The sequence below is a fragment of the Papio anubis genome, chromosome 12 (genome assembly GCF_008728515.1).
Source record: "Papio anubis isolate 15944 chromosome 12, Panubis1.0, whole genome shotgun sequence".
Taxonomy (NCBI): Eukaryota; Metazoa; Chordata; class Mammalia; order Primates; family Cercopithecidae; genus Papio; species Papio anubis.
Window position 1 is genome coordinate 10,347,784 of NC_044987.1, and position 26,751 is coordinate 10,374,534.

Below are 26,751 nucleotides of genomic sequence, written 5' to 3' on the forward strand. Positions count from 1 at the left end.
TTTGAAGGGTTTGAGCAGCATTTCGTCATGTAGACTGAAATTCAGCTTTTTATCTTCCTCATTCCTTATTTGTTCATTTTCTGCCATCCTACTCAAACTTCCCTCGTCTTAAAATTTTGGTCAGGTTTCACTTGTGCTTTTTTTCCTTTCTGTCCTTCTCCAAACCTGAGATATTAAATCCTATTTCTTCATGATGTCATCGCTTGATTCTGTTTTTGCTTTACTATTTCTACTGCTTGTGAAACCACCTTAACTGATCTTCCTGCCTTAAGTCTCTCTCTTTTTTAGCTGATCCTGTATACCGCTGCAGTTTAAAATACTTCTTTCATCCACGGGCATAGATTTGAATATAATACTTTTTAATAACTTCTGTGTTGTGTTCTACATACTAGAAACTGCACCATTTATGACTATTATCCCCATTTTAAGATAAGTAATTTGAAGCTCAGGAGAGGTTAAACATTTTCAAGGTCACACAACTAGTAAGTGGCAGAGCAAGTAATCATAGAGGTTGGTTAGATCCTAAAGTTTATGCTCTGAACACATACAGAGATCATGCAATTTGTGACCTAGGTGGAATATATTTCATAGCGAAAAGGATTGTTACTAATTATTTTCTGGGACAGTAGATCTAAAAGTGGAGGACCCCAAACAAACCAGGACTAGTAATACCATATTAATACTACCCTCTACTTCCTCTCCAGTAAAACTGGGAAGGTTAGACAGATGTCTATTTTGGGGACAAAGATGATATGTTAATCTTTGTACTTGTTGAGTTCAGGGTGACAACAGAGCATGATACTGGAACATTTTACTAGAGAGGCCATATACACAGGACAGGGAATTAACAGAAAGGTAAGAGCAAATTTAGGTATTAACAATGTAGAGAATGTTTTCAAAGTCATGAGATGAGATGCCCAAACATTTAAGAAAGAAGAGGCACAGATGATTGAGAACTGGTCACTGGGAATTTTGAAACATTGAGTGGGTAAGGAGGATTAAGAGACAGAATGGGAGATGACTCTATTAGACTGCAAATCTCTTTAGGAAGTCAAAAATTTCTTTTGCATCCTTTATTAGCATTTTCATATGCCACACACACATACTGAAAACCAATACACCATTAAGTATAATTGCAAACCATATGACTTCTGGTAGATAAGACTAATTTTGTGCCCATCCTTAGATCCTAACTGAAATTATTTCATATGCAAACATTTCAGCTGCCATCTTTTCTCTCTGGACAGGTTTTCATATGGTTTTTGTTGAAACCATGGCTTATTCCTATATGTCTTTTGTGTGGAGTGAAGGATACCGCCTTTACCACCACCCTTGTGCTGTTGTATGGTCTATGAGACACTTGAAGGTTAATGCATGTGCCATATATACAAAGCGCATTGTACATATGCTTACCACATAAGTATGTTATAATCCATGTCTCATATATATTTTAATAATGTTAATGTTAGCAATAAATAGAATGAAGAATCCATTATAGAGAGATTCAAGTTTTGGAAAAATGGACAGTTCTGCATCAAAAGTAAATTAAGCAAGAATATTTATTTCTATGCTTCTCTGTGCTTATATTGGAGCAAATCAACAGTGAAAATGATTTAAAGAAACCTTGGTTCATTTGAAATAAAACGCTGATGCATTTGAAATGAAGTTCCCATGGAAACCATCTCTGAAGTGACAAAAACCTCAGAAGAACTTTCCTGTGTGGCATCAGGAATGCAAGAACCCCTAAATCTTCTAGAGGAAAGTAAATGTTAAATGAACCCCTAAGGTCCTCTTTGCCCTTTGGGTCTCAAGACCCTATATCTTAAGCCAGATTACTGGCTCTAAGGAAGAAAATTATGAAAATAGTAAGAAGATAAAGGGGCAAGAGACCTGTTGAGGGTTCAGATAATCACAAGTCACACAATGTTGGTTAATGACTGAGGCTGGTATGAAGGCTAAGAAAGGTTTGTGTAGCAACTTGCATTATTTTAATCTTTATTTTTATTATTTTTAAAATTTTTTGATAATGAATTGTTTTTCTCTGTTTCTTAAGTGTGTATAATGGGATTGAGAACAAGGATTGGGGTTCATTGGAACTACTCTGGGACGTGGACAGTTCCAAGTGTACATTGACCAATGAGACACTATCATTGCTGAGACTGAGCTGAGGGTGGGCAAGTCTTCACTGATACAGTGCACATCTGGCCTGTGTGCAATGGACTTGCCTGGAAGAAGACTTCTCCCTTTGTGTTATGATTTCATAACTTCTCCAAGAGGACTGCAGCCTTTAACTCTGGCTAAAAGCATGTATAATCCGTCTGCTAACTGAAGCTTGAATTTCCCCAAATAGAGACTTATTTCTTGGCCATGGAATCTGTCATCTTTAATATATAAAAGTCCATAGTAAGGGCTATAAAATGCAAGTTGCTACACAAAGCTTTTTTAGCTTTCATACCAGTCTCAGTCATTAACCAACATTGTGTGACTTATGATTATCTGAATCCTCAACAAGGTCTCTTGCCCCTTTATCTTCTTACTATTTTCATAATTTTCTTCCTTAGAGCCAGTAATTTGGCTTAAGATATTGCATTTAAAGTGAAGGATGAAAATGTGATGCCTTGGAGGGCTGCTGGTTAAGCCACGAGTGCCTAATGTTTTAGAAGAGTAACCTATCTTATCAAGCAAACACTTTTCAAATCTTTTCTGAGTCATTGCTGAAATGTCAGATTACTCTATTTAAAATTAAATCTGTGCCCCTTCCTTTTCTACCCCTCTCCCTGGCTTTTTTTTTAAATAGCATTTTTCATTTTACATGTTTTTTTTCTTTCATTTTTTTTGTCTTCTCCCACTTGAATGAAAACTTCATGAGGGCAAGAATTTGCCTGTTTTTTTTTCCCCAACTAAGAACTTAGAAGAGTTTCTGGGACACAGTGGATGCTAAATATGTATTCGCTGAAGGAATATTATTTCTTTTTGTTTACATCTTTCTTCAAGTCCCCATCATCTGACATATTAGCTGGGGGATTCCTTCCCTGGCCTTCACATCTTGACAAAAATTGATATTAGTTATCTAATTAGTATTTGTTTTTAATTATCAAGCTTAATTTGCATGAACAGGTAGTGCAGGAAAACCAGGGAAGATTTCTTCATTTTTTGAGCTTGGAAAAGTTCATGTTGGATGTGAGTGGAATAATGACTCTTCTCCTCTGAAGTCCAGTACTCCCTAATTTGACCTTTCCTGGCTCTAATACGTTCTACCCTTGTCTTATTCCACATATGCTGCTGTGAAAGAATACCTGAGACTGGGTAATTTATTAAGAAAAGACTTTTACTTGGCTCACTATTCTGCAGGTTGTTCAAAAACACATGGTGCCAGCGTCTACTTCTGGTGAGGACCTCAGGGAGTTTCCACCCATGGCGAAAAGCCAGGGGAACTGGCATGTAGAGATCACATGGCAATAAAGGGGAAGCGAGAGGAAAGAGAGGTGCCAGGCTCTCTTGAGAACTAATAGAGTCAGGATTCATTCATTACCACTAGGATGGCACTGCCCCTATATCTCAAACACCTCCTCTTAGACTCCACCTCCATCACTGGGGATCAAATTTCAACATGAGGTTTGAAGGTCAAGTATCCAAACTTTAGCAGCCATCCTTTAAGACTGCTTGTTTTTATCTATTAAGAATCTCATGAAACCCTTGTAAGTAAAAATACTTCAGAGAATTCATTATCACAGGGAGGTAGTACAGCCAGTGGAAAAGACCATGAAAATTGGAGTTAGACAGATCAGCGTTTGACTTAAGATTCTGGAATCTGTTAGCTGTGTGTGTTTCTCACTTTTAAAGCAGAGATTAACATGTCTAATTCATGAGGTTGTTATGAGAAATAAATGAGGTACAATCATTCGTACATTGGTGTTGGATTCTTGGTGTCTGTATGAAGGTGCTGGGTTGGATACAGTGTTTGGTATACAGTAAGTGCTTAATACAAGGTAGCAAGCATTGGTTTTTCCCATAGTGCCTTGTCCTTAATTGTGCTTAAAAAGATGTAACCTGAATGAAAGAATAGGTCATTAAAAGTAGGATCAAGAGTGTAAACAAACATTTTATTTTCCTTAGGGAAGGTGGTCTCTGGCGATGGCTCTGAGGGAGCCTCTGTTAACTACTCTGAGGTCTCTACTCCAGAATAAAACTCTCCAGATGCCTGTTATCCACGGTGTTAGGAAAGACTGCTGTCTCTTTCCTGGCAGCTGGGCAGAAGCCTTGGGACAAAGTCACAATCAGAGATCGTTTTCTTCAGTTCTGCAAGAGAACCAAGATTCTCAAAGAGAATAAAGATTCTCAAAGTGGAGAAGCAGAAGCAGATGGGCCTGGGCTCCAAGTTGTCACGTTCTTTTCAGCAGGGCCACTGGATTTCTGTGAAAGAGATGGGCGACAGGCGGTAGAGAGCAGCACCGTAGCTCCAAGCTGAAGGGGGTGAGTGCCTGTCTGAGCCACTGGGTGCCACAACAGAGTGGTTAAAAGAAAGCTCAGACCACTCTCAGCTGTCAGAGCCCTGGCTTGTCACTTGAAGGCTCAGTGTCAACTGTTAGAAGGTAAGAGGAGTAATTTCGATGTTCCTGTGAAGCTCACACTAACTCACATTATTGTTCCTACCTTCAATCTGCATTTATTTACTGATGAGTCATGTTGATAATATTTCCTGTGCCCATTGGTGTTTTTTTTTTCTATAGCACTGTGGATGTTTTCCTCTGTAATTGAGTATCATTTAATTACAAGTTTTAAATTGTTAATTTGTGTTTAAAAAAAAAAAACTAAACTAAAAACCAAGTAAGCATTGAGAATATACAGTGGAAAATAAAACCTTTATCCCTGCCCCGCTCCCCATCCCCCGCCAAAAAAAACTCAGACCGGGAAGCCAGACCACAGAGCTCTCCGGCTGCTGCAACTCTGTAGCCCTGGGACTTTGTGCAGGTAGCCCAGGCTGGGTGTCCTCATCTGTGGAACGGGGATGAGTGTAATGCTACACAGCATTTAGAACAGCACCTATTCCATAGTTAGTGCTCAGTAAATGTTTCTTTTCTTCTCCCTCCCACTCCCTTAATTTCCATTAACTTCCCAGTGTGTGTAGCCTTTCTCTCTTTCTGAGTGACTCCTTCTTTTTCTCTCACAGACAGTCCTAGAGGAGAATGCCTGCCAAGAACTCCTCCTCCGTGACAGAGTTTATCCTCTCAGGCTTAACCGACCAGCCGGGACTCCAGATCCCCCTCTTCCTCCTGTTTCTAGGTTTCTACGTGGTCACGGTGGTGGGGAACCTGGGTTTGATAACCCTGACAGGGCTCAACTCTCACCTGCATATTCCCATGTACTTTTTCCTCTTCAACTTGTCCTTCATAGATTTTAGTCATTCCACTACCCTCACCCCTAAAATGCGGATGAGTTTTGTCTCAAAGAAGAACATCATTTCCTATGCAGGGTGTATGACTCAGTATTTTTTCTTCTGTTTCTTTGTCTTTTCTGAATCCTATATTCTATCGGCGATGGCATATGACCGCCACGTGGCCATCTGTAACCCACTGTTGTACGCGGTCACCATGTCTCCCCAGATGTGTTGGCTCCTTTTGCTGGGTGTCTATGGGATGGGGGTTTTTGGGGCTGTGACTCATATGGGAAACATAACGTTTATGTCCTTTTGTGGAGACAACCTTGTCAATCACTACATGTGTGACCTCCTTCCTCTCCTTGAGCTCTCTTGCAACAGCACTTACATAAATTTGCTGGTGGTTTTTATTATTGTGAACATTGGCATTGGGGTGCCAATTGTCACCATTTTTATCTCTTATGGTTTTATTCTTTCCAGCATTCTCTGCATTAGCTCCACAGAGGGCAGGTCTAAAGCCTTCAGTACCTGCAGTTCCCACATAATTGTGGTATCGCTGTTCTTTGGGTCAGGTGCTTTCATGTACCTCAAACCACCTTCTAGTCTACCCCTGGACCAGGGGAACGTGTCCTCCATTTTTTATACTGCTGTAATGCCCATGTAGATTAGCCCATTAATCTACAGTCTGAGGAATAAAGATGTCAAAGTTGCCCTGAGGAGAACCTTTTGCAGAAAATTAGTCTCTTAAAAATGAATGAGAAAGGGAATCCAAACCTTTGTTATTCAGGGGGTTTCTTTTCTTGTTTCAGGGAGGGAACAAATGCCAGTTCTTTCTCTCCCATACTTAGAGAAAAATTTTAACTTTTATTCTTAAGTGTACTTACTCCCTGCACTGCTTATCCACCCCAACTATTCCAACTGTTATTTTATGAGAATAGTTTCTACTGTTATACAGGGTTTAATCTTGAATAGGCTTATGAAATCATTTACTCCAGTCTCCTCATGTAATACATCACACTCATAAATATGCTGTAGGCTGCCAAAGGACACACATGTACCTGGTGCCAGAGCTGAAACTGGAGTCCGGGCTCTTGAATTTTAATACAATCTGCTGTGCTTTTCTTCAGCTACATTTCCTTGTTCCATCGTTTCCCTGACAGATTTCATTTTAAATTGTTTTTTCTTTTTTTTGCATTTAAAGAAATCTAATTATATTCATAGCGATGTCATGCAACTTTTCAAGGGTTAAGTTTTGGAATAACATTTTTGCAAGAGTGTTGGAAGTGAAAAATGTGGTTGATGTGGTCTTGACAAAAAGATAAGCGAAATTTTTAAAGAATTTTGGGGTGTGTGAGTGAGAAGTAGGTTAGGTTTCTTATAGAATCAAGGATGGTGCCCACAGAGATGGTATAGAACCTTGAGTCAAGACTTAACAATAGAAGGCCTTCTAAGGGAGAGAGAAACAGATTTGAGGGAGTTAAGTTTGTTAGATACAAGCTTCATTCTTTATCTGAAGATTAATGGAGGCAGAATTTGGAGCCCCACCTCAAGGGTCTGAATAATGTAAATTAGTAATAGACAGTTCTGGATAAGTGAGCCATTAGCACCACAGCAACCAACTAGTTGTTAGGGGAGGCAATTGCCATTATATATTTAATAAGGTATAAAGGGAAGGGATGGTGGTCTTAGAAGAGGTCATATATTCACAGCATTGGGTAAGTGGAAGTACAACTTTGTATAAAGAATGAGAAGAATAATTTTTTTGATCTGAATACATTAGTAATGGTAACAATTCTTTCAGAAGTCATGGCATGTGAACTGTCTGGAAGATAGTTTAATTTACAAACTTTGGAAAGTTATCTTCTATTAGAAAAAGGGAAAGTTTGGATTAATGTTTAGCTTTTTTCATTTGGAATCTTTTAGTTTAATTAGGATATGATTAAGAAAATGAAAGTGTAGGGTAGGCTTGCATTTTGATGCTAAAGGAGAGGAATGATTATTAAATTCAAGACACATGGATTGACGGTGCAGTGGCAGTGGTGGAGAATCAGTACAGTGAAAACACCCTACTCCTTCTTAATTGAAACATAAATTTTACACTGAGGTGCACGAACATTAACTGCTCGATGAATTTTTTTTCACATTTATAAGGCTATGATTACATACCTCCACCCAGACAAAAATATAGAAGATTTTTATCATTTTAGGGTACTCCTGCCCGCCCTTTCCCAGCAATTACTACTCCCCATGCTCTTCCTGGAAATATCCACATTCTTACTTTATCATCACAGTTTCATTTTTCTCATGCTTGAACTTCATATAAATGTTAAATAGTACATTTACTTTTTTGTGTTTCACTTAACACAGAGAGTCATGTGAGATTCATTCGTTACAATTTTCTTTGTTATTGCTGTTTATTTTAGTATTTCATTGTATGAATGTAGAGCAATTTACTTACCAATATCTTCTTTATGGACATTTGCCTTGCTTTCAATTTCTACATATTATTAATAAAGCTGTTATAAACATTTTTTTTTTTTTGAGATGTAATCTCGCACTGTTGTCCAGGCTGCAGTGCAATGGCACGATCTCGGCTCACTGCAACCTCCACCTCCCGGGTTCAAATGATTCTCCTGCCTCAGCCTCCTGAGTAGATGGGATTACAGGCACCCGCCACCACACCCAGCTAATTTTTGTATTTTTAGTAGAGACAAGGTTGCACCATGTTGCCCAGGCTGGTCTCGAACTTCTGACCTTGTGATCCTCCCACCTCGGCCTCCCAAAGTGCTGGGATTACAGGCATGAGCCACCATGCCCAGCCTATAAACATTCTTGAGCATGTATTTTGCTGGAAATATACACTTATTTTGTTTGGGTATATACGTAGATGTAGATTTTATGGGTCACAAGGTAGGCATATGTTTAGACTTCTAAATGCTATCAAATTGTCTTCCAAAATATTTGGACTGATTTGCACTCCCATCAACAAATTTCAGAAAAGGATACTCTTCATCTTTATTTTCAGTATTTTTCATTTTAATTACTCCATTGGGTGTGTATTACAATATTGCTTTAGTCTTTTAAATAGTCCCTTGATAAGCAGTAATTTTTTTTTTTTAGATGGAGTCTTGCTCTATTGCCCAGGCTGGAGTGCAGTGGCGTGATCTTGGCTCATCGCAACCTCCAACTTCCAGATTCAAGCAATTCTCCTGCCTTAGCCTCCCAAGTAGCTGGGATAACAGGAGCCTGCCACCACGCCTGGCTAATTTTTGTATTTTTAGTAGAGATGGGGTTTCACTATGTTGGCCAGGCTGGCCTCAAACTCCTGACCTTTTCTTAAGAGGCAAAGTCTTGCTCTGTTGCCAGGCTGGAGTACAGTGGTGTGATCATGGCTCACTGAAGCTTTGAACTCCTGGGCTCAAGCTATCTTCCTGTCTCAGCCTCCTGAGCAAGGAGAACTATAGGTACATGCCACCACACCTGACCACTTTTTCTACTTTTTGTAGAGATGAGGGCTCACTGGGTTATCCAGGCTGTTCTCAAATACCTGGGCTCAAGTGATCCTCTCATCCTGGCCTCCCGAAGTGTTGGGATTACAGGTGTGAGCCACCACACCCAGCCTTGTTGGGCACTTTTTATATGTTCATTAGCTATTTGGACATCACCATTTGTGAAATGCCTGTTCAAGTCATTTGGCCACTTAAAAATAGTGCTGTGGCTGGGTGCAGTGGCTCATGCCTGTAATCCCAGCACTCTGGGAGGCTGAGGTGGGCAGATCAAGAGGTCAGGAGATTGAGACCCTCCTGGCTAACACCGTGAAACCCCGTCTCTACTAAAAATACAAAAAAATTAGCCAGGCGTGGTGGCGGGCGCCGGTAGTCCCAGCTACTCGGGAGGCTGAGGCAGGAGAATGGCGTGAACCTGGGAGGCGGAGGTTGCAGTGAGACAAGATCGCACCACTGCACTCCAGCCTGGGCGACAGAGCGAGACTCCACCTCAAAAAAAAAAAAAAAAAAAAAAAGTGTTGTTAGTCTTTTTTCTTATTGATTAGAGTTTTTTAAAAAGTATATTCTGGATATGAGTGCTTTTTCAGACACACACATTGCAGTTATCTTTACTCAGTCTCTGGCTTTCCCCATGACCACTCACTAATTATGTCCTTTGATAATGATATTTTAATTTTAATAAAGTTCATTTGTCCACTTTTACTGTTCATGCTTTGTTCTGTTTAATTTTTTCCTACTACATAGTCACAAAGTCATTCTCAGGTTTTCCTTTGAAAGCTTCATGATTTTTCCTTTAATATTTAGATTTTAGATCAATTTTAAATCAGTTATCCTGTTATGGTATGCGGTAGTAAGTTTTACTGCTTTCATAAAGGTGTTAAGTTGCATCAGCATCATTTATTGACAGACCTTCTCTCCTCCCTGAATTGTATTGGCTATATTTGTATGTGTGTATTTGAAGATCAAGTGACAATAATTTAGTGGGACTAATTTGAGAGAAGTTGATTTGCAGCCAAAGTGCTGTATTCTCCCATTACAATGGTGAATAGTGATGAGAAAAACAGACATGCTTGCCTTGTTTCGAAGTGGAATTTCATACCTTTCTTACCTTTCACTTTATTTTAAATAACTTTTTAAAATTTAATTTTCAATTGTTTATTAGTAGTATGTAATAACACAGTTGTTTTTTGTAAATTGAATTTGTATCTAGCAACTTTGTGAATTGTTAACTAAACTTGACAAAAGAGAAAATAAAAATTTGTACTTTATTTTTTCTGCATATACTCATGTAATCTGCAAATAAAGACAGGTTTGATTCTTCCTTAATGGTCTTTATACCTTTTATTTAATGTTTTTCCTTGTCCTGTCTAAGACTTCCAACACAATAATGAATAGAGATGAGAATGGATATCCTTGTCTTGTTTCTGAACTTAGGATAAAGGCATTAAGGCTTTCGCTGTTGAATAAGACGTTTGCTGTAGCATTTGTTTTCTTCTGCAGAAGGCAGTAATTAGATTATGGGTGGGTGGGCCGGCACAGTGGCTCATCCCTGTAATCCTAGAACTTTGGGAGGCAGAGGAGGGTGGATCACAAAGTCAGGAAATCGAGACTATCCTGGCTAACACTGTGAAACCCTGTCTCTACTGAAAATACAGAAAAATTAGCCAGGCGTGGTGGCGGGCACTTGTAGTCCCAGTTACTCAGGAGGCTGGGGCAGGAGAATGGTGTGAACCGGGAGGCAGAGCTTGCAGTGAGCAGAGATCGTGCCACTGCACTCCAGCCTGGGCGACAGAGCGAGACTCGTCTCAAAATAAAATAAAATAAAATAAATAAATAAATAAAAAAGATTATGGGTGGGTGATTAACAGCTTCCATTTAAGAAGGAATATATTTTTCCTGAGAATACATGTCATGGTAAAAAATTAAACAGTGCAAAAAATTATACAGTAGAAATAAGGTTTCCTTTCATGTCAGTTCTCCCATGCTTATGTTCTTCCTCCTGGATGCAACTATTCCCAGAAATAGAATAGGCATATACAAGCATATCTCTGTACCTTCTATCTATCTACCTACATATTTATATATTTAGAGACCCTTTTTTGTTTTGAAATTTAGTAAAAGGGGATTTAGGGTTGTATCTTCCAATGGAAATGACTTAAAGAGGAGGGAGCACAGGACATTATTAGGCAATAAGAAGAGAAAACCATACTTCAGTCTAAGCAATATTGGGAAAGTAAAATTCTCAACTTCAGTCCCCTCCTGTTCCCTCTAGTCTTTCTGTCTCACATAATGGGTAGAAAAAGCTGAGAGGCACTTGTGAAGGTCACAGCCCCAGGGAATAGGCCAACTAAAAGGCCGAGACATAATCATAGCAATAGAGAATGTTTTGCCTCCCGCCCACACTTTACTATCACATCCATTAATCTCCTTTATAAAAACAGGGGGTTAGAGCACGGCTCAGACTCTATTTAAGAGAGTTTCTAGGGAAATCCTGAGACAACAGGAGGAGTCAAGAAGGTACTAGAGAAAGTTGAAGCTTTAGACACCTACAGCTACCGCAAACAGTAAACAGACAAAACAAGCAACCATGCTAAGATATAGGGGAGGATGTTGGAATTATCAGACTGGGAATTTAAAACAGCTATGATTAATACACTCAGGACTTTAATAAAAATAGCAGACATCTGGCAAGAACAGATGAGCAATGTAAGCAGAGAGATGGAAACTCTAAGAAAGAATCAAAAGGAAATGCTTAAAAAAACAAAAACCACTGCAAGAGAAATGAAAAATGCCTTTGATGGACTCATAAGTAGACTGAGTATGGTACAGGAAAGCATCAGTGGTCCTAAAGATATGTTAACTGACATTTCCCAAACAGAAATGTCAAGAGAAAATAGAATGAAAAAAAATGGAACAGAATACGCAAGAATTGTGGGACAATTATAAAAGGCATGACATATGCATAATAAAAATACTAGAAGAGAGAAAAAAAGAAATCTGGAAGAAATATTTAAAATAATAATGGCTAAGAATTTTCTAAAATTAATGACAGACATCAAAACTATAGATCTAAGAACCTCACTGAACAGTGAGAAGGATAAATATTAAAAAGTCTACACCTAGCCATATCATATTCAAATGGCAGAAAACCAGACAATGTAAAAAAATATTGAAAGAAGCCAGAGGAAAAACACCCATCTTACTTATCTTATCTATAAAAGAATAAGTGTTACATTAGACTTCTATTCAGAAGCCATGCAAGCAAGAAGACAGTGAAGTAATATATTTAAAGTGCTGGAAAAACAACAGCAACAACAACAATTCACCAATCTAGAGTTTTGTATCTGGTGAAATTATCCTTCAAAAGTAATGGAGAGTTAGGCAAAAACTTTTTGGACAAACAAAAGCAGAGAGAATTTGTTGCCGGTACAGCTGTCATGAAAGAAAGGAGTTCTCCAGAAAGAAGATGTAGATCATACACTAAGATCTACATAAAAAAAGGGAAGCCATTAGAGAAGGAATGAGTGAAAGTTAAATAAATTCCTTTGTTTTTCTTACTCTTAATTAATCTAACAGAGAAATGATTGCTAAAATGATAATAGCAACAACATATTGGGTAACCATAGCTTATGAACAGATGAAATAAATGACAGCAATGTTATAAGAGATGGAAGGGAGGGATTGGGAATACTCTGTTATAAAGTACCTGCACTACCCAGGACGTGATATGGTGTTATTTGAAAGTAGACTTATATCAGTTGTAAATGCACACTGTAAACTTTAGAGTACCCACTAATTTTTTAAAAAATATAATTGGTCTGCTAACAAAGGAGAAAAAGATAGAATCAATATAAAATGCTTCCTTAAGACCAGAGAAGTTTAAAGAAGAAAAAAAAGACAGGATCTTATCAACAGATGCACAAAAAGCACTTGACAAAATCCCACACCCATTCATGAAAGAACTTCCTGAAAAACTATGAATAAAGGGGAATTTTTGTATCTGATAAAGAACCTCTACAAAAAACCCTACTGATAGCATCATAGGTATTGGTGAGAAACTAGGTGCTTTCCTCCTACAATCAGAACAAAGACAGGATGCTGCTTCTACCACTCCCATGTAACATGGTATTGGAAGTCCTGACTAATGCAATAGTAAAAGAAAATGATATAAACAGTATACAGATTGGGAAGGAAGAAATAAAACTTTGTTTGCAGCTGACATAAATGTCTGTTGAAAATCACAAAGAATGAACATAAAAAACCCCATGGAACCGATAAGCAATTATAACGAGCTTCAGGAGACAAGGTTAATATAAAAATAGAAAAAAATGTAAAAAGTTAATTGCTTTCATGTATGCCAGCAAATGGAGAAGTGGAAGTTGAAATTAAAAACACAAAACCATTCACATTAACACTCGAAGTGCTTAGGAATAAACCTAACAAAATATGTACAAAATCTATATGAGGAAAACTACGAAACTCTGATGAAACAAATGAAAGATCTACATAAATAATGAGCTACTCCATGTTCATGAATAGAAAGACACAACATTGCTAAGATTTAAGTTCCTTCCAACTGATTTATATATTCAATGCAATCACAATCAAAATCCCAGCAAGTTATTTTATTTATATCAGCAAGCTGATTGAGAAAGTTATATGGAAAGGGAGAAAACTCAGAGTAGCCAACACAATTCTGAAGAAGAAGAATAAAGTCAGAAGACTGATACCACTTGATTTCAACACTTACGATGAAGCTATATTATTGAAGACAATGTGGTATTGGTGAAAGTATAGATACATAGATGAAGAATATAAATTAATTGAGGGCATGGTTACCTAAACACTGGCCGTGGATGCTTAATAACTATTTAGTTGGTAAAAGAATGAAGAGTCTAGGAGATTGAGAAAATTATTTTTTTTTGCAAGGCCATGTTTGATTTCCTGAATCCATGAATTTAAACACATTCAAAGAGAATAGATAGCATCTCAAAATATAGGTGAATAGCCCATACTTTCCACAGTGGTTGCTCTCTGTTCTTGAGAGTTCATTCTACATCTACCCGTCTGTCTTCTTTATCTCTGAATGAGAAGGATTATTTCCTAAAGGTACTCAGGTATAAGTGGGAAGTGTGCACACAGTCAGAAATTAGCCTTATTAGGGCAGCACTTTATAAAAAGTGGAGATTCCATTTAAATGTTCTTTTTCTACTTAAGTGTTTTTTTTTTTTTTTGTCAATTCTCATCTTCATAATCTTTATCTAGCAGTCAATTAGGGTCCTCAGAAAACAGGTATCTCTATGTAGCAAAACCTGAAAGAGCACTTTAAGTTTGGACTTCATAGGGACTGCCAAACTTTTTATTTAGAAAAATTGAGCCCATCTTTGCTGGGAGAACTATATATATAGAAATGACACATTGTAATATAAACACTGTCCAAAGGGTTTATTCCTAGTTCAAAATCTCTTTCCTTTTGGTGGAGGAACTGGGGATCCCACTTGATCATGTATGGAAAGGAGGGGAACATAGCCAGTGAGTTGGAAAGGGATTCTGCAATCAATCAATCAAGCTAGATTTTTCTTTAGGGTGCTGGGAACTTGCTCTCGCTTTTCACGTACCTCCTTCTATTTTTGTAGGTGGCATCTTGCTTTTCTGGGCTCTTAAAGGGTTTTTAGGCTTTGCTCCTGCTCAAAGTCTGAATTTTAAGAAATATACCATAGATATAAAAGAATACATATCTAGCAGTTATGTATGATTTAGAAGCTCTAAATTCAGTTCAGCTGACATGCTGGAGTTGTCCTTGTCAGTGGTAGTGGGGCTAGAGTATTTATGCCTTCACACTAATTGGTCATTCCTTCTGGGTTGCCTCCAATGAAGTGCAAATTTCCAAGTAATTTTGCATCTCCTGTGTAGGTAAACCACACTTTAGCACGCTGAGGCAAGCTCTCTGGAAAAGAGAAGCAGGAACAGTTGTTTGAATTTTGCAAAAACTTACTTGAAGCTGTTGTGCATAAAAATCTGATAAGAAGCCAGACACAGTGGCTCACGCCTGTAATCTCAGCACTTTGGGAGGGTGAGGTGGGCGAATCACTTGAGGTCAGGAGTTCAAGACCACCCTTGCCAACAAGGCGAAACCCTGTCTCTACTAAAAAATACAACAAAAATTAGCTGAGCATGGTAGCGTATGCCTATAATCTCAGCTACTGGGGAGGCTGAGGCAGGAGAATTGCTTGAACCTTGTGGGTGGAGGTTGCAGTGACCTGAGATTGCACCATTGCATTCCAGCCTGGGTGAGAGAGTGAGACTCCATCTCAAAAAAAAAAAAAAAAAAAAAATCTGATGAGGGAACATAGGAGGAACGCTGAAAGGATGTGGTATGGCTCCCAACTGACAGATGTTTTTAGGTTGCTGCTGTGATGTTAGTGAAACCCACCTCCCCAAATCCAAACGGCATTGCATTTGAATTTTTTGTCCCTTGAGCTTTTCCTTTGTTTGGTATACTTATCTATATTTTTAGTTTCTATTTGTTGAGTAAGGGTTTGGTTTTGCCCATTGGAATCAATTATTTCTCCTTAGCATGGAAAAGAGGCCCGTTTTGCTGTTAGTGATATCCTTGCTTCCTCCATCTTTGCTCTTCCCAGACATTTAGAGCTACAACCACCGACTCTGTCCCACTTACCCTGGCCCCTGTTCCATTTCTGATGAAAACTAGCAGTTTTCAACAGATCCCACCCTCCTGGAGGACTTGGATGTCTTCATGCTGCTCCTGGCCTCCTGTTCCATATGCCTGAGATAGTTGGGTGGCCTACATTTTATCACTTTACTTGTCCTATCCATTTGGGCCTCATTTGTAGGCTTGTGTTTCTGACTATGCTGATTGCCCTCTGTCTGACATTCAGACGCAGTCTCTGCACTTATCCATCCTGCACTGTCCCCTGGGAGTCTGGCTGATCTGAACTGCATTAACAGACTTTCTTGCTCTTTGTCTTAGTGAACAATGCAGGGAAAGAAAAGAGCAACGCAGGATATTTATTCCTCCATCCTCTTCCTGTGGGAGTGCTATGGACCATATCCATCCACTAGGAGTCACATTCATGCCAAGTGGCCCTCCCACACAGCTCTCTCCTTGTCCACTTCAGCCTACACGTTGTAATGGTGCCTCCTTTACTAGCCCTGCACTAACCCTGTGATTTTCCTACATCCCACTGACAACACTGTAAACCATATGGGTTTATTCTGTTCTGTAGATTCTGCACCAGAAAGCTGAGCTGTGGAACCAAAAGATCCATTTCCAAACTCTTGTCTGGCCAGTGTGGGTACACTCACCTACTTTACCAGGCTGTAGGATAGAGGCACAAAGGAAAGATGAAAATTATGATCAGCAGTTACACATCTCTCTTCTCTGCTTGCTTATGGAAAGAATGGTGGAGTAGAGCTTCTTGTCCATAATCTGAATTCAGGAATCTCATCCTAAGTTGGAAGTGCTGGTGAATTGCTTCAGAGGAGTGTTTCTCTTTCTCAAAGTTATCTACAGGGCAAGAAGGCTTGTGATATAGCTCCCAGAGACATCCCAAATAGGGTAGGATGTCTCTGAAGTGTTTTTGATTTGATAAACATTTTGTTAAGCTATCTAGAAAAATTATACCCAAATATCCTGAACTCCCAGATCGCAGGTCATATCACTGACTAGTAGAGGAAAATAAATGGATTGAGGGGAAGCTATGTTTTTAAACTTTCTGTTTACTTCTTTGGGGCTTTAAAAAATTAAATATTTTGCACTCAAACACAAGGAGATTTGAGTTATATTTATAGAATGTTGGGAACAAGTTTTTACCTGTGGCTATGCATGTATGTGAGATTCATGTTTCTATGTTGGTCCATAGAGGAAATACGACTCCGTGCAAATAAATCCTGAGAAGGGGCTGATCTTTGGTTTAAAGCAGTTGATTCCATTCCTGTTTGACTGGAAACCTATCTTTGCATGCCCTAGGGGAACATAGAATGAAAATAATTCTTTCTTGCTCACATTTCCTTCCTCACTCTTTCTAAAGGGGTTGTTATGCTCCAGACTGCTGGACTGGGAGACCAAACTGAGCATGTGATGTGCTCTTGCCCAATTTGTAGGGAAGTGATCATAGCCGGGTTTGTAAAATTACTCTGTGGCGTTAGAAGGTGTTAGAGAATTCTATTAGTTGCAGATCCAAGCTCTGCCTTCCAATCAACTTTTATCCACATTAAATCTCCTCTTTTGATCTCCTTCTGACTGCTGTATCTTATTTCTCCATTAGTTCTACCCTCAGAGTGCTGAATGGGGACTGATTGTCCCCGTTACCATTCCTCTCCCCCAAATATTCTATCGACCTCCCTATACACGCAGTGATCATCTCCTAATATCACTTCCTTTTCCCCAAATATGTAGGGTTTGGGACTCTGGTCATTCCTCTGCCTGGAAAGGTCTGCCCTCTCCTCTACTGGTCAGCTTCTACTCATCATTCAGGACTCATAGCAATATGTTCCCAGCATAACATAAACCGGACTGTGTATTTCTATAGTAACAATGCTATGATGAGACATGTGTCTGAGGGGAAATTTAGTGTCAAATAAAAATATATCAATGATCTGTCAAAAAAGCAAAAAGATATATCATACACAATAAGCAATAATTATTTTATAATTAAAATCAGATCTCCAATTTTATAAAATGGACAATAAACTACTCCCTGTATTGATTACATAAGGCACCTCAATAGCCATTAATCTGTAAAACATAGCCAATGAAAAATAGATCTTTGTCATAACATAGACCATTTAAAATCTAAATGCCAACTATATTCATTTTAATTAAACATTAAATTAATAACTACATCATTAGATTTAATAAGCAAGAACAAATTTAGTGGATTAACTGATGGCTAGTATTTTACAAAACTGTCCAGAAAATGTTCAGCAGATATATATATATATTCAACATATTACCTCTGTGTAGCAAATGAACTCTTGCTTACGTTTATTCTATCATCATGAAAGCATCAAAGTTTGACTTACTCTTTTTATTTGATTTTATTTTTAAGTTCGGGGGTAAGTGTGCAGGATGCGCAGGTTTTTTACATAGGTAAATGTGTGTCTGGGTGGTTTGCTGCAGCTAGTAATCCATTACGTAGGTATTAAACCAAACATGCATTAGCTGTTTTCCCTTATGCTTCGATAAAAGACTTACTCTTTTAAGAAATACCCATTGTTATCAACAGCAGATGGATAAATAAATCACATATTTACACTTAGTGTAGGTGCAGCAATAAGAAGGAATGATCTACTGCATCACGCAACATGGATGATGCTCACGGACATAAGGAGCCAGGCATGAAAAACTATGTATTAAATGGCTCCATTTATATAAAGTTCAAGGACAGGGAAAAGTAATTGTATGTGATAGAAGATAGAAAAGACTGGGAAGGGGATGAAGGAATCTTCTGATGTGTTGGAAATATTCTGTATCTTGAGCTGGATAGACATTGATTTGGACACTTGAAATTCCTGCATTTTCCCTTTTTTGTTCCTACATGTATTCCTGCATTACATACACTCTAGAGTGCAGGAATGTATGTGTGCATATCTTACAATGATAAAGGGCTTAAGAACCCCACAAAGAATTTTAGGTGTAAGCAGATGAAGAATGGCCGTCTTCAGAATTTGATCTTTTAATCCATTTTTTTCCTCAAACTCTATCAAAAGCATCCTGGAAGGTTTAAATACATCCAAAGAGAGCACAGTTGTTTTTTTGTGTGTGGGAAGTAAAAGGACGGTCTGTCATCCCGTCGCTAAGGCGATGACATGTGGGGTTTAAGGGAAACCACTGGGGCATGAGAGAGCTGCTGGACACTGGCATCCTCCCACCCCTTCCTCAGCCCTGTGCCAGGCCAGCTTCCACTGTAACCAGTCAGGGTTCTTAGGTGCAAACAACTGTATATGATGCTGGTTAAGTTGCACAAGATGGGAGTTTATTGGAAGGAAACGGGCTATTGGAAAGAGCTAGGTTTGAGAACAGGCAGGATTCAGGAGAAGGCAGACAGCTGGAAACACAGCCAAGTCACACCGCAGAAACTGTCAGGATGCTGACGGGCACCACCAACACCACCTCCACAGGCAGCTGAGCACTGCTGGCAGCAGCCCCACCCCCAAATCTCACCACACTCCAGAGCTGTTGCTGAAACATGTTGCCTCTGCCTTCTCCATTATGAACTCTACATTTCTTCAGAGACATGGTCCTGGGTGGAAGCACCCAAGTGGCTGAGGCTGGGCCATGTGTTCTATGGTGGCTGCTTCCATCATGTGGAATCAAGATTTAAAGTCTCACTTGAATATGTCTGTCTCAAAGTCCAGGTACAGAGGGAGGCTCGCTTTTCCCTCCTCAATCTATGCAGGGCTATCTTTCTCAGTGTTGGCTTTTGTTTGAGAGTCTATGTCTCCCTTGGGACACAGACACTGCCAATGCCTTTGACTTTGCATAAGAAATCCTGCTACCTAGCAGGGTTCATCATTGTTCTCACAGTAAATGAGGGAGTTAGAGTTTGAAGCAGCTTGGACTGGCCTTAAAACCTATATTTTTGCACTGAATGATATTGCTGTATCATCTTAATTTATCTGAGAACAAGAGAACTAATTATTGCCTGGATCCCACCATATTATAACCACAACCTACTAATCAGTTATAATTTTTAATCTGCTACAAGTTTGGTTATATTTCAGCCTGGCATACTGATAATAGCATACTTTTCTCAGATATAGTAGGCAGGAGTTTGTAGCTCTGCTCTCTTACTAACCAGATGTATTGGAGCTAATTATTTTACCATATTAAACTCAGTTTAGGTCCTTGTAAAATAGGAATAATGCCAGTCTCATATGGCTGTTACATGAATGTATGTAATTTATGGAAAGCACTTTTCTTAGTGTCAGACACTTCTTTTCAGTTGATTTCCTTCCTTTCTAAAGGAAATATGAAGTTTTATATTTGAAATTGAAATTTAGTAAAATTTATTTTTGAAGTACTATATAATAGGTAAGAACATAAAAGGGAGCCACTTCTTGAGTCACACACCAGTGACAGGTAAGTTCTCTTTTCCCATTTAACAGACAGAGTAACTCATGCTTAGAGACTTTCAGTAACTTGCTACTTACAGCTAACATTCCAGAAAAGTTGTGGAAATATTATCACATGTTTTTTCTTTTTTCTTTTTCCTCCCTTCTCATAGAAACAGTTTTGCAATTTTTCTGCCCTTCCCAAGCCTGGCAGAAGTCTTAAAATTTACTCTTTAGGGAGTTTGAATCAGAGGGCCCCTGGACTCTGGATACAAGGTACAGTTGAGGGTAAGAGGACTGAGCTCAAAAGACAGGGATTATGTGAAACTCTTGGAGTTAATCACAGAACTCTCTTAATATGGCTGGCATCATTATTAAGGCCACTTTATCTCTACTCCATAAATTAGGAGACTGTGGTATCCTTTCTGGGGAGACTTACCAGCCTATAAGGAAAGACCTAGAGATGCTGAAATTGGTGTTCCTCCAAAAAATAGCCCACATGAACCACGATGAGTGACATCCTCCAGTTTCCATGCATGACCCAAGCCCACTGAGTGGCTATCAATGTCTATAGTCATTTCCCAGAAGGAGAAATTAGAGAAAACTAAGGATATTCTTAGTTTTGAGAAAACATTTAGGGATCATTGAGCATTTGAAGAAAGATTACAAGATGAATAAAAGAAACTCAAATGAAGCAGAGAATGTTATGTTCTGTTGCTGTCTATCTAATGGCATGAGAATCTTGAGACTGCTGATCTAATGTGGGAGACCAGAACTTATCTTGTCTTGACCAGTCTCATCATGTTTGTGGTCACTGGGAAGTTCCTACCTGGGATGACCATGAAGGCAGCCTGCCTGTTGCTGAAGTTACTGGGAAAGAACTCTTGATAGGAAGCTCTGGAACAGGAACACTCTTTTCCATCAGTGCTCTGCAGGAATGGAGAATGAGAGCTGCAACACAACCAATAAGGAATTTTCTGGAGACCACGCTTCACTTCTTTAGAAACTTTTGCATCTGGCAGGCACTGTCTGCCACTTCCTGTGCCCAGGTTTTCTGGCGGGGCCCTGCTGAGCCATGGAAGGAATGGAACAGCACTCTGCCATCTGCCCCAGGCCAGTCAAATGCACTGACTCTGGATTCTGCTCTGGGAGTTCTTCTCCTTCCACACAGCTACTGAACCAGACAGGCCAGCCGTGGGTGGCATCAGCTAACCTGCATTTTGGCATCAGGCTGTTATAATTTTGATGTTGATATCTAACCTGGGATAGGTGACATCTTTTAGAGGATTTATGGCCTGGATTTTGAGCCTAGGTGCAGGCTGGAGGTGGTCTTGAAGGAAAGGAGAAGGAGCAGGAAGAAAGCCTTTCCCATTACCATTTCCCACAAGGAGAAACTACAGGAGCTGAAGCATTCCTCATTTTGTGGTGAAAAAACAGATAACATGAGATTGGGGCTCCCTCCATGGATAATTTAGTATGCAAATCACATCACAAGAAAAAAGAGGGCCAGGTCTCCCAGCCCGCTGTTGTTCCACATTCTCTCCTCTCTTTTTTAAGAGTTTGTTCTTTTTCAGAACAGTTTTAGGTCACAGCTAAACTGAGAGGGAAGTACAGAGAGTTCCCACATACCCCCTACCCCAACACATGCACAGCCTCCTCCACTATCATCATTCCCCAGCAGAGTGGTACATTTGTCACGAAATTGATGAAGCTGCACTGACACCACACTACCACCCAGCATCTGTAATTTACAACAGGGCTCACTGCCTATAGTACGTTCTGTGGGTTTGGACAAACGTATGATGACATGTATCCACCATTAGTGTATCATACAGAGTAGTTTCACTGCTCTGAGAATCATCTGTGCTCTGCCACTTTCTCTGTAGTAAGATTTTGTAGTGGATGTAGTTGAGAGCTCCAAATTATACATGTAATAATGGTTTGGATGGGTTTATAAGGAGATGGAAAGTAAAGTAAAGCAGAAACAGAAGCAACATTTATCCAGCACATACTGTGTGCCAGGCAGTGTTGGGCACCAGTCATGTGTAATTAGCGCTTTGGAGGTGGGGAACGGAAAGCCACTCGAGAGAATAATGCCTGGCTTAAGAACTTTTGAAGCTCTGAGCCCTGAAAGGATTATTGTGGCCCAAATTCCAAGATCCATATGATTTAAAATGTTATTTTTCGAGGTAATAAGAAACAAACCTGAAGATAAAATAGCTTATTTTTAGGTCTTTCATTGAATATTATGGAGACGTAAATAATTCATGTTAACTTTCTCACAGTTTGTTTGGTCCCTTCTTTTTCGGTCTCCAAAATACATGCTTCAGACACAGATTTTTTGAACCGTGGGTGATAATTCAAAAGTGGACCACTAGGGACATCAGGGCATCAGCAACAAGGGGAAGCCTGCTCCTATGAACATGACTGTCAGATCCAGGGACCACTCCTGGCTCAGCCCCTGGAGGTGGCGCCTGTGTGGTGAGGCAGCAGGGCACCTGAGAGTGTGTGCTCTGCAATTGCATGTGTAAGGAACGTGATATTGCTGAGTGTGCAGTGTGCAGAGCCAGTGGGTTGCAAGCCCAGGATAGGCAGAATGAGGATGTAACAGCTTCAGGCAGCTGGCTCTGGGGAGAGGATGTTTGCAATTCCAGTCTCGGGAAGATCAGTGTTAAGAGCACATGACAATTCTCCAAATACAGCAGTCCTCCCTTATCAGCAGGGGATACCTTCCCAGACTTCATGCCTGAAACTATGAATAGTTTTTTTCTATACATACATATCTATAATAAAGTTTAATTTGTAAATAAGACACAGCAAGAGACTAACAATAACAACAACTAATAAAATAGAACAATTATAACAATGTGCTTTAATAAAAGCCATGTGAATGTCTCTCTCTCTCAAATTATCTTACTGTGCTGGACTCACCTATTTTCTGACCATGGTTGACCGTGGGCAACTGAAAGCAAAGCCATGGGGATAAGAAGGGACTACAGTATCTTTCCAGGCTGTGGGCCAGAACACTGATAATGATAGGGAGGTTTGCTCTTCAGTAGGTCGCTGGAGGAGGATGCAGACGCTGGCTTCACCAGGGACTGGTGCCAGGATGCTCTCCCTGTGCTGGCCCTGAATAAGTGGAGCCCTGTGGTTTTATGTTGCCCTCTCATTACTGAGGTGTGGGAGGTGGTGGGGAAGGGGAGTGCTTTGGGACCAGGCCACACATTTAATTGGAATGGGTGCGGAATTTGGTTTGAGTTTTTAAAAAATGCATTGAAGGCCTTCATTTTGTTTTTTGGGAGTGAAATTGGAGACACAAGACTCAGCTAGGATTGCTTCCCTTCATGGAACTCTTTGTCCCAGGGATGTTTAGCTCTGGGCCCTGATTAATTCCTCCAAACTGCCTTGCATTTAGCACAAACTTTATTTCCGTGACCCCAATCTTTTTCCAAAGTGTTTCAATATCATTGTTAGAATTTTCTTTTATACCCATAAGTCTTCCGGAAAAGTTAGGAGAAGCTTGGCCAGGTAGAATATTGAAAAGATGATGAACTTTGAAATTTAAAGGCAAAAGATCTCTACTTGAGTTAAAGAAGTTACATATGCCCCAGCTTCTTTTTATGTAAAATAGAAAAATAATACACTCTTTCAGGATTGTGAAGATTGATTAAGACATGGCATGAATTGATTTTAAAATATATAGTACAGTACAAGGGTCAACTCTTGCTTTAAATGTGGGCCACACCAGTGTCGACCTGTAGGTTTTGGACTTAGTGGGTCCGGGTGATAGGGTAGGCAGCAGTATGTAGAAATACATCCTCGAGGGCAGGAAGACAATTATTTATGCAAGACACAAGATTTTGCAGTGAAGTGTATTCCCGCCCTGATTATACGGAAGAAGCTATCTCTAAAGGGAGGAAGTTGTGGGCAGACAGTGGAAGAAAAAGATCTGAAGTTATTTTTAAGGAGCTATTGAAATTTGAAGTACATGTTTATGGCAAAACCAACAAGCTCAGAGGAAACGGATTACCAATTGGCTAAGAATTTGGTAACTAGAGTAAAACGATTTGGATTGCTTCCTGGGGCTATCACTTCTGTAAATGCCAGAAAATTACCAATCTCTGTAAATTTTAGTTTCCTTGTTTGTAAAATTAGTTAATAACAGAATCTATTTCATTAAGAATTAAATGAGATAAAGCATATTAACAGTAACATCTGGTTTGAATTAAGCATCCAATACATGTTAACCATTCATATTATTACTATGAATTTTAAAAAGCTCAGCTCTTAAATATTTATTCATTATTAGAACATGTCAAAATTACATTTCATTTATTAATGAGGCAGCCACCAGGAAGACAAAGAAGCTAGTTCTAAGAGCATTTAAGATATGGGGGCATACCTACAAGATTTTATATATGCGTCTACAAAATCAAACACATACTTGCACGTAGTTAGAAAAATCATGCTGAAATAAGATTACTTGTTAGATATGTGAATGGTTAACGTCCTACAGAGCAGTACAACCATACTCCTTTTAGAGTTAACTCTTCTATTGAGCTATACAAATTATAATGACTTACCAATTTATGCAAAACTGTTACCTTATAAAGTTGTAAAATGTCTTGCCTTTTATCTGTTGAAATATCACAGGATCACAGGACATTTGACTAAAGAGTTTCAGGTTAAAGTCAAACAGACATTTTAGTAAGTGATCTAGCTTGATATTCAAGAATCATTGATCTTATTTACATTTTTCCATATGGGGATACAATTTTATTTAACATCACTCAAGGAAGTTTTTGAAGAGACTGAGTAGAAATGAGATACTAAAGATACTGAGATACAGAGATACTAGAAGATACTGAGTAGAAATGAGATAACTGATGATAGGAGATAGGGAAATACGGAAGGGAAAGAAGGAAGAGGAAGGACTCATTATGGTGAAGGACTGGGGTGGGTGGGGTCAGTATATCTAAGGAACATTTGGTCAGAACCAGGGAAGAGAGAGGACTGAGAAAAAGTAATTTGCTTCTGGACTCCCAGGAGTATGCTTTCTGAATATAGGAAGGGAAGAATTCTTCGGCACTTCTTGTGAAAGTCTCCTTCTACCGCAATTTACAGGAAACAGTGGGAGATGAGGGCTGTATCACAGCAGTACACTCACATGGGTTCTAAGATGAGAACAATTCTCACCTGGAGATACAGGCGGGACAATGTTGGAGGGCACTCTTAGGAACAGCTGGAGAGCATCTGAGAAGACTGCTAGAAGTATGACCACTAGAAAATTGGAAGGAAAGCCATTTATGGTTTTGTAAATCTCCAGAGAGCTTCTTTCCTATATTGACATCATATTGGGTTGATTGGCAACTCAAGATAAATAATTACATCTGCAACAAAACTTACTCCTAGTATTTTCTGCACGGCAGCTTTTACTTCCTTGTTTCTCAGGCTGTACATTAGGGGATTCAGCATGGAGATTACCGTGGTATAGAACACAGAGGCCACATTCTCCTGGGCCAGGGAACTGGTTGTGGAGGGTTTTAAGTACATGAATACGGTCTATCCGTGGAACATCCCCATAGCTGCAAGGTGGAAGCTGCAGGTGCTGAAGACTTTGGTCCTGCCCTCAGTGGTGCTGATGTGGAGGATGCTGGAGAGAATGAAGGTGTAAGAAACAAGAACTGTTAAGATCATGATTCTGAGGTTGAATCTAGCAAAAGAGAAGACTGCCATCTCAACATCATAGGTACTAGATCAGGAGAGCTTCATGAGAGGGAGGATGTCACAGAAGTTGTGACTGGTGAGGAGTTCACAATAGGGCAGTTTTAATATGAGGCCAGTCTCTATTGTGGAGACAATGAGTCCCATGGTGTAGATCACAGCCACCAGCAGGGAGCAGGTAGCATGAGAAATGATGATGTTGCAAAGCAAAGGGCAGCAGATGGCAACATAGTAGTCACAGGCCTTCACCGTCAGCATGTAACAGCAATGACAAAAACCAGGAAAAAGTAGAACTATGACGTGTACCCTGCATGAGACACAAAGTTCACCAGCATCTTAGGGTTAGTAATGGAGGAGTAGCAGAGATCCAAGAATGACAGATTGCTGAGGAAGTAGTACATGGGAGTGTGAAGCTGAGAGTTCAGACAAATTAGAATGATCATGCCCAGGTTCCCCACCATGGTGACCATATGGATATGGAGGAAGAGGAGGAAGTGAAAGAGCTGGAGGTCTGGCTGCTTTGTCAATCCCCTGAGAATGAACTCTGTCACTGTAGAATGACTTTTGATAGTCATTCTCCTCTGGGTGGGATGTTTGTAGGAATGGAAAAGAAGAGCCCTGTGAAAGGTCATACGTGCATTTGCCTGTTGAAGCCAGGCAGGAACATCTGCCCTTGCTTGAGCAGTCCTGGACTCATTCCTGTTCCTTCTCCTTCCTTCCTTCCTTCCTTCCTTCCTTCCTTCCTTCCTTCCTTCCTTCCTTCCTTCCTTCCTTCCTTCCTTCTTTCCTTCCTTCCTCTTTCTTTCTTTCTTTCTTTCTTTCTTTCTTTCTTTCTTTCTTTCTTTCTTTCTTTCTTTCTTTCTTTCTTTCTTTCTTTCTTTCTTCCTTTTTCTTTCTTTCTTTTTTCTATCTCTCTTCTTCTTCTTCTTCTCCTTCTTCTTCTTCTTCTTCTGCTTCAGCTTCTGCTTCTGCTTCTGCCTCTGCCTCTCCCTCTCCCTCTCCCTCTCCCTCTCCTTCTTCTTCTCTGACAGATGGACTTTCATTCTGTCACCAGACTGGAGTACAGTG

General features: G+C 39.6%; 1 protein-coding gene and 1 pseudogene across 1 annotated transcript; one reads left to right on the forward strand and one right to left on the reverse strand.

Annotated features, from left to right (window-relative positions):
- Window positions 1–4,883: 4,883 nt before the first annotated feature.
- Window positions 4,884–7,891, forward strand: LOC101012918 (olfactory receptor 8B12-like). Its single transcript, XM_021926943.2, has one exon. It carries the CDS (start codon window positions 5,187–5,189, stop codon window positions 6,039–6,041), a length of 855 nt encoding a protein of 284 aa, XP_021782635.2. The 5' UTR covers window positions 4,884–5,186; the 3' UTR covers window positions 6,042–7,891.
- A 15,993-nt stretch (window positions 7,892–23,884) lies between these two features.
- LOC108582139 lies at window positions 23,885–26,392 on the reverse strand (annotated as a pseudogene).
- Window positions 26,393–26,751: the final 359 nt, after the last annotated feature.